At 58.8% G+C, this 12,382-nt stretch overlaps 1 protein-coding gene across 1 annotated transcript; it reads right to left on the bottom strand.

The window, feature by feature from the left end:
• Positions 1-3,141: 3,141 nt before the first annotated feature.
• Positions 3,142-11,376, bottom strand: SNPH (syntaphilin). The gene is made up of 4 exons (XM_045528551.1): positions 11,195-11,376; positions 10,400-10,507; positions 7,598-7,747; positions 3,142-4,693 (listed from the first exon to the last, which is right to left on the bottom strand). The coding sequence occupies exons 1-4, from the start codon at positions 11,374-11,376 to the stop codon at positions 3,511-3,513; spliced, it is 1,623 nt and encodes a 540-aa protein (XP_045384507.1). The 3' UTR covers positions 3,142-3,510.
• Positions 11,377-12,382: the final 1,006 nt, after the last annotated feature.

The raw sequence follows: 12,382 nt of genomic DNA, 5'->3' as shown, positions 1-12,382 counted from the left end.
GAGGATGAAATGCGATGTACTTGCAGGGTCCGGTGGGGTCTGACACCCAGGGGTGGGGGGGTTCCAGACCCTGTGCCTGATCCTGGAGGGCAGTGGAGCCCCAGCCCCGCACAGCAGAGCCCGGCAGCTGAGTCAGCGCGCAGCTCCCCGCCTCCCTCTGCCCTGGAGAAGATCGCTGCCCCCCTGGCTTTCCCCCGCGAGTGTCATGACCCCTGTGCTGGGGGAGGACAGTGTGAGCCCCTCATCCTCCCCCTTAGAAAAACCACACAGCATAAAGAAAACAGGCGAGGGCTCTGTGTCTTTTCATGCTTTAATTCAGAGCTGACTGCTGCAGGTACAACTCTGTCTGAACAAAAGGACAAAGGAGACAAGAGTCAAGACCCCTCCCGACCTCCCCGTTTCCCACACCCCCTGAATTCCCTGTCAAGAGGATGGCCTAGTATGTGAGTGCACTGTGACCTGTTTCATTGTCCCCCAGGTCAGAGAGGGGTTGTGAGTGGACTGGGCAGAGGCCCCAGACCTTGTGGTTTGCCCCACCCCTCCCCAAAGTGCTGTCAGATACCCCTGTGCTAGTGGCGATTGGGAAGGGTGTTTCAGTGAGAAGCTAAGTTATCCCTTTGGGAGATATCTGTAATAAACTCCGCTCAAGGCTGGCTCTCTGTGCGGAAGTCTGGGCCCAGACTCCCAATTCCTGCCAGAGCCTGGACCAGAGGGCAGCAGGGCCGCTCTGACCCGAGCCCTGGAGCTAAGGAGAAGCCACTTCTGGCCACTGGGCTCCATCCCAGAGACCAGCAGTTTCAGAAGGTGGTTCCTGGGGACACTGTTCCGCAGGACCTAATCAGCTCTGGCCAGGGGCCTAGGGAGAGGGGAGGCCCCAGAGATTTCTGCTCAGAAGCCGAGGGCAGGAGGAAAAGGTCACAGCCCAACAGGGGGAGGTATTAAGCAGGAAGGAAGAGGGGGAGCTTTGGAGGATGCACACTCTAAACGGGAGGCCCCGGCCCCAGGCCCCAGCCTTGCCCCCCCAGCCCACTCTGACCTGCCTAGTCAGGGCTTGGAGCCTGAGCCAGCTGGCCGCTGTGTCTCCACTGCCTGGAGCTGCACAGGCAGCCTGCACCTTTGCATAGAGGCGGATTCTGAGCACACACACGCACACACTCGAGAGCGGGGCCAGGGCCACCGGCCAGCACGGTCCGAGGGCTGGGGGGTGAGCTGCTTCCTCCACTGTTAAGAAGAAAAGCCCTTCGAAGGCCCCAAGAGAACCCCCAAAAGGACCCTCAACGCTGTGTGCTAGGGCCCCTCGTGACCCACACGGGCAGCTCTGGGGACAGCAGGAATAGAGGGTGGCAGCCGGCCCCACTCACCTCCTCCACAGGCCTCGGGCCCAGCCACAGCCCAGCCCTTCCCAGGTGGCTTCTCCAGCAGCAGGGACAGACTGGACTACGGCCCCAGCCCTGCCCACGTCCACCAAAACACAAGACACGATAGGAAGGCCACCGATGCAAGACACGGACAGGAGCAGAGGGGCTACGAAGCTTGACTAAATTCCAGTTGTGAAAAATATATAGATTTTATGTTGTCAAATATAGTCCATACATTTATTTTCTCAGCAAAGCTTTGACTATTTCTAAGGAGACACTAAGCAGCTCCATGAGTACACAGCACAGGAGGCTGGGTCCGTGGCCCGTCCCGGCGTGGCTTTGGATTGTTTTGTCCACTGCCCCCTCCGTGGCATGAGCCCAGTGTCCCAAGGGGGCAGCCCCAGCCAGGCCTTAGGCATTTGGGTTTGGTTAGGCTGGGGTCAGGGGTGCTTCACAAAGGATGGCTGGTCTGAGGCCCCGACCGAGGCGGGGGGAGCTTTGGAGGCACAAAGCGCGTGGCGGAGGGGCCTCTTGCCCCGATGGCTGGGCTGGGCGCCCACTCCCAGTGCATGCAGGTGCCCTGGCCTCGCGTGAAGGGCACCGAGTGGAAGGGCAGAGCCCAGAAGTCAGGCAATGGCTGCGGGAGCATCGGGGGCGAGGGCAAGCATCCTTGGCAGAGAACCAGAGTGCCCCTTAGGCCAGAGGGCTGAGTAAGACACAGGGTCCCACCAACCCCCCCAAATAGGGGGCCTAACCTCTAAAGAATAGGTGGGATGACCAGTGGGTGCAACCCCTGCAGAGGAAGCGAGTTTACTTTGTAAAGTAATAATGGTAATAAAAATGTCAGCAGCTTTGCTGGGGGACTCAGGTGTGGTCCCAGGGAAGGAGTAGGGGACAGTGAACCTTCCCAGGCCGACTGGCTCTGGGCCGGGAGCAGCGAGGCTGCAGGGTGCCTGCCCGCCCTGTCGTGCCCCTGCCTGGAAGCACGTCCCAGGGCACCCTGCTTTGGCCTGGGTGAACATCATGGCTTCAGTACCCTGTCTGGGGATGCTCCTGTCAGAATTCCCCACCCTCGCCGGGAGGCAGATACCTCTAAGGTCTAGGAACCCTCATCGCAGAAAGCAAGCAGGTACTTCACCGGCAACCCTGGGATGGAAGAGAACCAGGCTCCCGGTGAACGTAGTGCAAAGCAGAAGTTGAGCCTGAGGTCCCCAGAGAAACTCAGGGCACGCTCCAGGGGCAGTCACGGCCTCTGGCTTTTCAAACAAGCTGAGGATTCCTGGGTCCTGCCCTGCCTCCCGGACTGCAGAGGAGGTGGGAGACGCCTCATCTCAGAGGGCTGGAGCCGCTGGGGCTCAGGCAGGCGTTCCCACCCCGCGCTGAGCTTGCCGGGCTGAGCTCTCTCACGGGAAGAATGACCAGACACACCGAGCGGCGCCAAGAGGAAATGGATTACGAGGACTTGGGATGAACAGAGAGACACAGAACCCGCACTGTCCTCTGCCACCTCATGCCCCGGCGCCGTCTTTCCTCCAGCCTGTGGCCTTGACTGGGCTTCTGAACCCCGAGGTGGGGAGCAGTCTGGGGAGGCCGGAGCTCCAGCCCAGGCCCAGGGGTTGCTGACCCTGCTCTGAGTCCTGGGGTCAGTGACCTGCTCTTTGGGCCGTAGCTGCCTCCATGTGAGGAGATAATACTGGCCCAGAAGCCTGGGCTGAGGGCAAGGGTGGCTTGGAGGAGAAGGCATGGAGTGAGCAGGGCCCTAGACAGGGGTGGGGGGCTCCGGTGGGCAACACAAGCCCAGCTGCCTCAGATAAATACAGCCAGAGACTTCCTGAGCAGGGCGTGCCCTGTCTGAAGGGCCAGGTGAACAGAGGGGCCAGGTTGGGGGACCCTCACCTCCTTCTCCCTGCGATTTGTCCAGTCGGCGTACGGCCCTGCCTTTGGTCTCCCTCCTCTTCTCTCCGTTGAAGTTTTGGGGTGCCTTTCCCCAACCCCTACTCCTGCCCTGGCACTGTTAACACACTAAAAAAAATAGTTACACACCAAAACTAAATAAATAAGATGACGCCCCATAGGGGTAGGGGAGGGGAGAACAGAATCCCTACAATCAGTGGTCAGGCCGTGGGAGCCGCTGCCCAGGGTGGGGGCCTCCTCAGAGCTGGGAGCTGCCGCCCGCCGAGCTGGGGCCCGCCTGGCTCAGCGAGCGGCAGCTGATCCTGCGGATGGAGTGCAAGGCCACCGTGCAGCAGCCCCGCAGCAGGGAGCTGATGTTGTAAATGGGCTGGCCCTGGCGCCGCTGGGAGCGGCAAAGCCAGGCCACCGTGGGCACAGCTGGTACCACCACGGCCAGCAGATCCACGATGTAGTGGCGGCTCCAGTAGCTCTTGGGCCCCTTCTCAGCTGCAGCTGTGGCTGCCTCTTCCTCCTCTTCCAAGGGGCACACCACGCTCACTGACGGCCCAGGGTTGGGGTTGGCACCAGGCCGCTGTGGGGTGGGTCCGCAGGTGATGGGCTCCGGGGCCTCCAGCTCGTCACCCACTGTCACCACCACTGCTGAGTTGGGGTCTCTGGGCGCCGGGGGGTGGGGGTCTGGCACTGGGCACCTGTCCCCTGACTCAGGGACTGTCCCACAGACCTGGGCCTGGGTCACTTTCTCCAGGATGGTGTCCAGGTCAGGCTGGTACTGCACGAAGTCCGTCTGGATGGCACGCTCCTGCATGCAGCTGGCCTGCACGCCGGCCTCCATGCCGCATAGCAGCTTCTCGTAGGTGTTGCTGGCAGGGAAGCGGGGGCCCGGGCCGAAGGAGCTGTGCAGCAAGCCCTCCTCCGGGCCGCAGTCCACCCCCGATGACAGCAGGCTGCTGGCCTCCAGTGCGTCCGTCCTGCTCAGTGTGTCATCGGCTGCCACATAGCCGCTGTCGGCCCCATCCTCGGCGGAGGAGCTGGTGGGGTCCCCAGGCTGGCGGTCCCCGCAGACAGCTGGGTCACTCAGCTTGGTGTAGGTGGAGCTTCGGGTGAGGGAGCGGGCGGGGGACCCACCAGCCGACTCGCCGGTGCCGTCCTCCTTGGCTATGCCGTTCTGGGCCACCTCCATGCTGTGCAGCAGCGTCTCCAGCTTCTTGTTCTGGATGTTGATGTCCACGAAGTACTTCTGCAGCCCCTTGTCCTTGTCAATCAGGTTGTTCTTGACGGTGTCGATGACCTGCTTGAGCTGCTTGATCTCCTTGCGGGCCTCCTTCAAGGCCAGCTGGGCCTCCACGCGGTGGCACTCCTCCTCGATCCAGTCCTCTTGCATGCGTGACAGCTGCGTCTTCAGGTCATCGATCTCGGTGTCCCTGCGGGCAGAGGAGACACACACATGCTCCCTGCCTGCCTGGTCTGTCACCACCAAGGACAGCGTCTGCAAAGATGAAGGGCCCTGTGCTGCTGCTGCTCAGAGCCAAAAACAGAAGGAAGGATCCATCGCCCAGTGTCCCTTCCTTTTCATTCCACGGGGAGGAGCGAATGTGGGTGGGGAGAGGGGCCCCCACCTGGGAGGAGAAATGTCAGTAGGAGACACGGCCCACATTCCCACCCACTAGTAGCTGAAATGCAGGTGACTCTCAGTGTTTAAATCCATCATCTAGAGAAGAGACTCGACAACAAAGATTTTGCATTTGTAAGAGGAACTGCCATAAAAACCTGATAAAATTTTAACATAAAAAAACCAAAAACTAGGCAGAAAATCTCTGCTCTATAGAAAGGGATGTGGCCTCTTAGCACAGCAGGCTGTGAACATGTTAAATGAAAGGGTATTTGGACAGAGATCACTGGGGAGAGGGCAGTGGACTGCTTTGTTTTTATGGGAGAGATGACTGTCTTCGATGTCGGGGGTGGGGAGCTGATAATTTTACATCATCCCAAGTGGAGGGATGGGAAGTGGTGGATGGAGCAAAACAGGGTGGCTCTCTTTTATCCATGCTGTAAGTCTCTTCTTTGCAGTCACATCTACCATAAAGAGGAAAGGCACAGAGTCACTCCTAAGAGAAGGGGCAAGCGCCAGGCAAACAGGACAATCAGAAGACTCTCGTCCAGAAATGCTCAGGATTTTTCAAACTCCCTCGAGTCAAAGCTGAATGCAGAGGCACAGGGGAGGGAGGGAGATGAGTTAGAAAAACATCTCATCAAGCCTAGAGGTAAAACCAGAGCAAGGCTGAACGGGGACAGAGTAAAAGGAGTGAGAAAAGGGGAAAATCATTCATGAGACTGAAAACCCTGCCCTGGGCATCTTCCTCTAGCACACTTCCTAGCGACGCAGCCCGCAGGCAGCCACGTGGCCAAAACCACTATATCCACACAAATAAAATCCATGAATGGCATGGCTGTCACTTTGGGGTTTAGGAGCCCAGCACAGTGAGCGTCCCACATCCTTTTCAAAGTCAGATTGGCAATTCCATTCCAGGAACGGGCCCACAATCTCATTCCTCAATATGCTGAAGGGACTGGGACCAAGAGGCCATAGTGGCCACAGAGTGAGCAACGGTGTCTCCCGGAAGGGGAAGGACCTCTCCACAGGACACAACTCAGCAATGGCAGTGAGGTGGCAGCAGTGAGCCGGATGGAGCTGCTCAGTGTGGCAGTAACAGTCACAGCAACAGGCATGGGGAAGATGCTTGTTCTTCACTCCCCCCGCCCCAGAGTAGGGGCTCACTCTAGGGTAACCCTCCCGGCCTCTCACACCCACTCCTTACTCATACCTTGCCCCGGAAGGAAGAGTAAGCTTGGAAGAAGGAACTGGGCACACTCAGCTCGGCTGGTCCCTGGCCCCCTCTCCTTGGAGCCAGCAGGTCCCCAGGGAGCTGTAGCTTCCAGCCCTGGCCATGCCGCAGTGGGTCGCAGGGAATCACATCTGAACTGAGTCTTGAAGGGCGGGTTTGCCAAGGAAGCAAGATGGGGGACAGGGCATCTCAGGTGCTGGGGATGCAGGATACAAAGACCCAGAGGGGTAAAAGCACATGGTGTCTTTGAGGAGCAGAAGGTAGGCCACTGTGGGAGGTACAGGTATGAAACCCACAGCGTAGAGTGTGAGCAGTGACAACACAGCACATAAAGAATGGCCACAGGATCCCATGGCAGAGACTGGGCGGGGAGCTGAGGTGTGGCCATGCCCACGACAGGGCATCCTGCCCAAACCACAAAGGGTGACAGTCTGCTCTGAGCCACAGGGCTGGCCCTAGAAGTGACGCTGGGAGATGGGCCATCTGCTCCCTGGGGGCTTTAGTGCAAAAGGCCAGGCAGATCCTGGGCAGCACAAGGAAGATGAGGGGAAATAAAAATAGAAATCCCAGCCCTGTGACAAGGAGGCTCACAGAGCACCGCCTGTACCCTCCTCAGTTCAAAAACCACAGCAAATGCAGCCTGGACTGGCCACTTGGCAGAGCTACGTGGCCATGCATACCGTGGGACCCATTCCTATGGAACATCCAGAATAGACACATCTACAGAGACGGAAAAATGAGTGGTTTCCAGGAACTGGCGCGAGTGAAGAGAAACACGGTAGTGATTGTGCTAATGGGAATGGGGTTTCTTTCCCCATGGCAATATAAACGCTTATGGGGGCCGGACGCAGTGGCTGACGCCTGTAATCCCAGAACACTGGGAGGCCGGGCTGCAGAAGCAGAGGCTGGGAGGGTCAGGACTGAGCACCCTCATGGTCTTGAGCAGGAGCTCAGACAGGCCTGTGGGGCTCCCAGGAGGCCTCTGGGTGCTCGGCGAAAGGTTTCCCATGAACTTGCGTCAGCTACAAGCAGGAAGTAGATGAGCAGGGCTTCTGGGGCCTGGACTGGTGAGCAAGAGCCCCCTGGTGACTCACTTGGGAGGAAGCAAAGGAAGGATGGAGGGCTGTTTCTCCCTGTGCTCCAACCCCCCAGACGGACACGAGCCAGGGAGAAGTGGCCCCCAGGGGCTGCCAGGCTGAAGCTGGGAGAGGACTGCTGCAGGTGGGGGCCCAGCCAGACAGGCCCTCATAGGAGAAACCACTCCCCGCCTGGCCCCCAACAGCCAACTGGGGCCGTCAAGGTGAGAAGCCGGAGTGGGGTGTCTGCAAATGGCTCCGACAAGGCTTTGCTGAGAAGGAGGGAGCAGGTGGATGCTGGGAGGCCTCCAGCCACTCCTCCCTCCCACGGGCAACCCAGGCCCGGGTTCCCCTGAGTGTGGAGCTGGCAGGTCGTCCCCAAGGCTGCTGCTGACCACCCACTCACCGATCCTGGAGCCGGTCCTGCGTGTCCTTCAGCCGGGCCCTCAGGTGCCGGATGCACACTTCCTTCTGCTGCAGTGGAGTCAGGTACTGTTCTGGGGTGGGGGGCTTGATGCCATGGTTGTCGCTACACAGTGTATACTTCATGGAGCGCCTGCAAGGGGACACTCATCATCAGGGAGGGAGGAAGAGGTCGGGCAAGGCACAGATGCTGTGCCCCTGGGGAGCAAGGGGAGGCCAGCCTCATCATCCTTGTCCCCTGGCCGCCAGATGGCTCCAAGCCAGGCCTCCTGCACAGAGCCCATGTGGGCATGAGAATACCCAGCCTTCTGGAAGGTGGGTTTTAGTAAAGCTCTGAGGGAGGACATAGTGTCAGGGTGGAGGGCTCAAGGTTCCTCTAGTTAGGGTGGGAGACGTACACCAGAGCATGCATGTAAGCCCAGCACCACGCCAAGTGCTTGACCAACCCCGTCAGTCCTTACGGCTGCCCTGGCAGTAGGGATTGCCTTCGTCTTTCAGAGGGGCCGCTGGCCTCAGGGAGGTTAGCTCTTGCCCGGAGCCCCACAGACAGTCCTAGAGACTGACTGGTGTCTCCCAGAACCCAGCCCAGAGAATGAGTTTGAAGCTGGAGGCTCGGGTGGGAGGCGCAGACTTGGGTCTGCTTGCTGGACAAGGACTCACCCGCTGCAGAGGAGGAAACGTCGCCCAGGGTGGAGGGAGAAGCTCTCCTCTCTGGAGGTGAGAGCCCTCACAGCCTGGGCACAGGGGGAGCAGACACCGGTGTGCAGGTACAGTCTCTGCACACGCTGACACTCTCACTCCTCACCCACACTCAGGTACACATGGGTGTGGACCACATGTACATGTGCTTACTAGGAGTGCATATCTGAGTATGTTGATTCCAGTCCATTTGCACCTGCACACCCACATACGTGGGTGGATACACACTCGTGCCTGCACGGACCCACCATCTTGCTGCCACCCTTGGGTGGTCACCCTGACGCTCCACACGCCAGTCCTGCAGTTATCCTCCTACCCTGCAGGGACTTTGGCTAGAGGGGCACAGATCTGTGATGAGTAAGTAAAGGGATGCCTGGGTGTGTGGTGGGTGGTGGTAGTGGAGGAACCAGGATTAGTCAAACTAGTAAGAATCAGAGAGGATTAGAGACAAAATAACTATTTAAAAATTTTCCATTTGCATTCATGAGTATTTTTCCCCCAACATTTCTCACTCATACATTTTTAGTCACTAGTTGTGTGTGTGTGTGTGTGTGTATAAAAATATATATCTCAACAAAGAAGAAAAATATTTTTTAATGCACGTCTCTCGGCTGTTCCTGCCTTAGAGAGCCTGGCTTTGTGCAGCGAGGCCCTAACCGAGGCCCCACCGCTCACCTAGGGGCAGCAACCCTCACGGTGGGCAAGACCCTTCCACGGAAGCAGTTCTCAGTCTTGGGGTTGAGATTGCCCTTCTGGACTACAGGGATGAGATGCGTTACAAAAATCTGTTACTAATGAAAAAATATTAAAGTTTCCAATTATATGCTTTTTAAAATGTAAGTTAACACATCATTTTTGCGTCCCCCCTGGGGGTGGAGTGATGACTAGGACGCTGGGGCACGGGCTGTGCACAGTGTGTTACCCATCACGCGTGTCATGGTGGGAAACTCTGAGAACTGCTGCTTCAGTGGCTCCAGACACCACTTCACACACATGACATCCTCTTCACTGGGAGAAGCAAGACAAGCGCCCCCAGGAGGTGCCCCAGCCGTGGGAGCCATAGGCTGGGTGTCTCCTGGCCTTCTCCTGCCCAAGACCCTTAGTCAGACCCGAGCCCTAACAACGGCAGTTATCAGCTACCGGCCAGCTAGGACGTGTGGGCAGCAAGCAGGTATCAGCTCCACTTCACAGATAAGAAAATGGAGACACAGAGACAGTAAGTGACCGAATCCAAAGCCTCCACTTCCTGATCTCCCACTTGTATCTCAACACTGGGAACACAGAAATGGGGGCTGCCATGACAGCTCTTACTTCCTGGTCTTCAAGGACCTGTCACCTGCCTCTCCAACCTGATCCTGCTTTGGGAGTCTCGGCCCACCACAATTTAGCACGTGCCGCCTTTGTAACACGTTTCACCTTCCAAACCGACTCCACCTCTGCCACCCTCCGAGTGTCCCCCTGAAAAGAGCAAGAAGGCAGACACTGCTAGATGCCTGCCAGTGTCCATCTTGCCTTCTTCCCAGAACCCCGATTTTGTCTGGGGTGACACAGTACTGGCAGAACGCTAACTCTCTCTGCACTAACTGGCCCTGCACCTAGAGTTGGTCACATGACCCAGTTCCGGCCAGCAAGGTGCAGGCAGAATTTCCTGGGGAAGATGTCCCTGCTCAGAAAAAGCAACCTCTGAGCGGGAGTTTTGGTCCTTTCTATCTTGCTCCTTCCCAGGTGACTGACCTGACGCCTGGAGGTACTGGAGCCATCTCGTGATGATGAGGACAAAAGCTGCACCCCAAGGATGGGGGAGCAGGAAGAGAGAAGGGGATGGGATTCTTGACACTTCAGGGAGCTGCCTAGCTCTGGCTCGCTGTTCTGAAAGCATCACTGCTAGTTTGTTTAAGCCACTGTCATGGTTAAGTACAGCTAGGCATCATTGTATCCATCCTACAGACAGGAGCTGAGTCTCGGAGAGTGTGCTGGGGGCGGGGATGGTCAGAACACCACACGGCTCCCCTACATGGCCCACCCTGGAGCCACCAGGTTGCCAGCCAGCAGGGCCAGGCCTGGAGGAGAGGGAGGGGCCGGTTACCTTGGCGTGGGGCTGCTGTCACTGCCCTTGCAGGAGCCTGAGTTGCTGCTGCTGCTGAGGGAAGAGGTGCCGTAGGCATCCCGCACGCTCACAGGTGGAGAGGTGCGCCTGGAGGCAGGAAGAAGAGGCAGGTGCTCGTTCTGGCTGGGGGGCAGCTGCGGACACTGGGCGAACACTGCCAGGCCGCTGCGGCCCAAAGGGCCCCCGCTTCGGGGTCACCGCCGGGGAGAGAAGCAGGGAGAGAGGGGAACGCACAGACCACAGACGGGGGTGACAGAACAGACAGTGCAAATCAAGATGGAAAACCAGAAGGAGGCTGGCCCTCCTGGCTCCCCAGGGCTAAGAACGGAGGCTGGGCAGGGCTGCAGGCCAAGGGTGGGAACCCATCTGCCCTCACCAATGGTTCTCAACTTCCAGGGTCCCCCAAACCCAGGGAGGGAGGACTCTGCAAAGACTGAGACAGAGGTGGAGGAGAATGGGGCAGACAGGAGTCGGGACAGGAGGACAAGCCCACAGGAACGAGAAGCAAGGGAGGCCAAGTGAGCCTGCGTGGACGCTGCACGACTCCCCTCTAGCAAGCATGAAAATCAAACAACAGCACTGATGAGGCTGGTACTGGTAGGAATCCAGTGGTTTATGCCTTCAGAGAACTTTCATATTCACTGTGTCGTTTGAACCTTAAATAGCTCCAGCTTTGCTCAAAGACACACTGCAAGTCAGTGGCAGGTGGAGACAGAGGCCCGCCCCCCACTCCCACCCTCTGCAGCTAAGGGTCTGGGCAAGGGGGAGACTTACCTGCGGGATCCAGCAGAGGCCCGTCTACTCCCCGGCAGGGACATGGCCATGAGGCTGCGGGTCCGGGTGAGGGGCGGGATGGGCGGTGTCCCCGGGGCTGAGGAGAGAGGGCGGGTTGGGGGTGCCGCGGGGAGGGCCGGGCCGGGCCATGTCATCCTCTCGCTGGGGCCGCTGCCCGGCATGGCTTCTCCTCTCACCCTTTGCAGGACACCCCAGGACCCAGCAAGGGCCTAGCAGGCCACAGCTGCCTCCACCAATGAGTCTAATGGGGCTGGTGCAAGGTGCCCGCCACCCAACTTAAAATACAACTGTCAGAGCCTCAGGGGCAGTGAGAAATCATCAGTCCAACCCAGTGTCCTCCAGATGAGTGAGTGTGCCCCAGGAAGAGCGAAGGCCTGGCCCGAGGTCACAAGGGCTTCAGGGGCAGGGTCTCCTGGGCAGCAGCCGGCACTGAGTCTTCTACTCTACCAGCCAGCCTGCTTCTTGCCCAGGTCCCTGACGCTCAGACTCCCACCCCCCCGTGCTGTCCAGTCCTCCCTCCTTGGTGGGGGCTGTAGGCTGGAGGACTCCTGCGGCAGGACCAGGAACCCCAAATTAGGATGGGCTGGTCTCGCCGACCATCACCTTCCCAGTTGGCGCGTAGTTCAGGGCTTCCCGTCTACAGGGGAGACAAGACAGACCAACATACCAGCACATGTGTAGAAAGACATATGGATACACACAAACACGAAAAGGTACCATGCCCCTGCCATTCCAAGACGTGCCACACTGTCTCAGTGAACGTGCTCAGCAGCCTGCCCACACCGCGGGACATGCAGCTGGGCCCTCCCACACCCGTCCGTGCAAATCCGCATGCTGATTTTGGCATATTCCAGGGACTTAGGGCGTGGGCTCAGAGCAGATGAGGACTGGGGGGGTGGGAGCAGAAGCCCTCCCCTGGGGGAGTCCCAGCAGGTGGGTCCAGTAGGAAGTGCTCCTCTGGCTAAGCGGGCAGGCAGACTGGGCCCCCTGGCTCCTGCCCAGGAGTCCTTAGGCCTCTCTCCTGGGTGGAGGCTTGGGCCCAAGGGCAGCCCTATAGGGGCGTAAGGAGGGGAGAGTCCCCATGCTGGCTGGATTTGGGCTGTTGCGGGGAGACAGCTAAGCTGGGCGTCACCGCAGAGCTCCTGGAGTTTGAGGTAGAGGGGCCCG

Source organism: Lemur catta, chromosome 17, assembly GCF_020740605.2.
Source record: "Lemur catta isolate mLemCat1 chromosome 17, mLemCat1.pri, whole genome shotgun sequence".
NCBI classification, from domain to species: Eukaryota; Metazoa; Chordata; class Mammalia; order Primates; family Lemuridae; genus Lemur; species Lemur catta.
This window is presented reverse-complemented; position numbering and strand designations above follow the sequence as displayed.

What these genes read in the sequence shown, in the direction of transcription:
- SNPH (XM_045528551.1), bottom strand. Translation starts at nt 11,376, where the DNA reads ATGCCGGGCAGCGGCCCCAGCGAGAGGATGACATGGCCCGGCCCGGCC. An exon ending in GCCTCTGCTGGATCCCGCAG is followed by an intron (nt 10,508 to 11,194) that starts GTAAGTCTCCCC and finishes TCCTGCCTCCAG; the next exon opens with GCGCACCTCTCCACCTGTGA. An exon ending in CAGGACCGGCTCCAGGATCG is followed by an intron (nt 4,694 to 7,597) that starts GTGAGTGGGTGG and finishes CTCTGCCCGCAG; the next exon opens with GGACACCGAGATCGATGACC.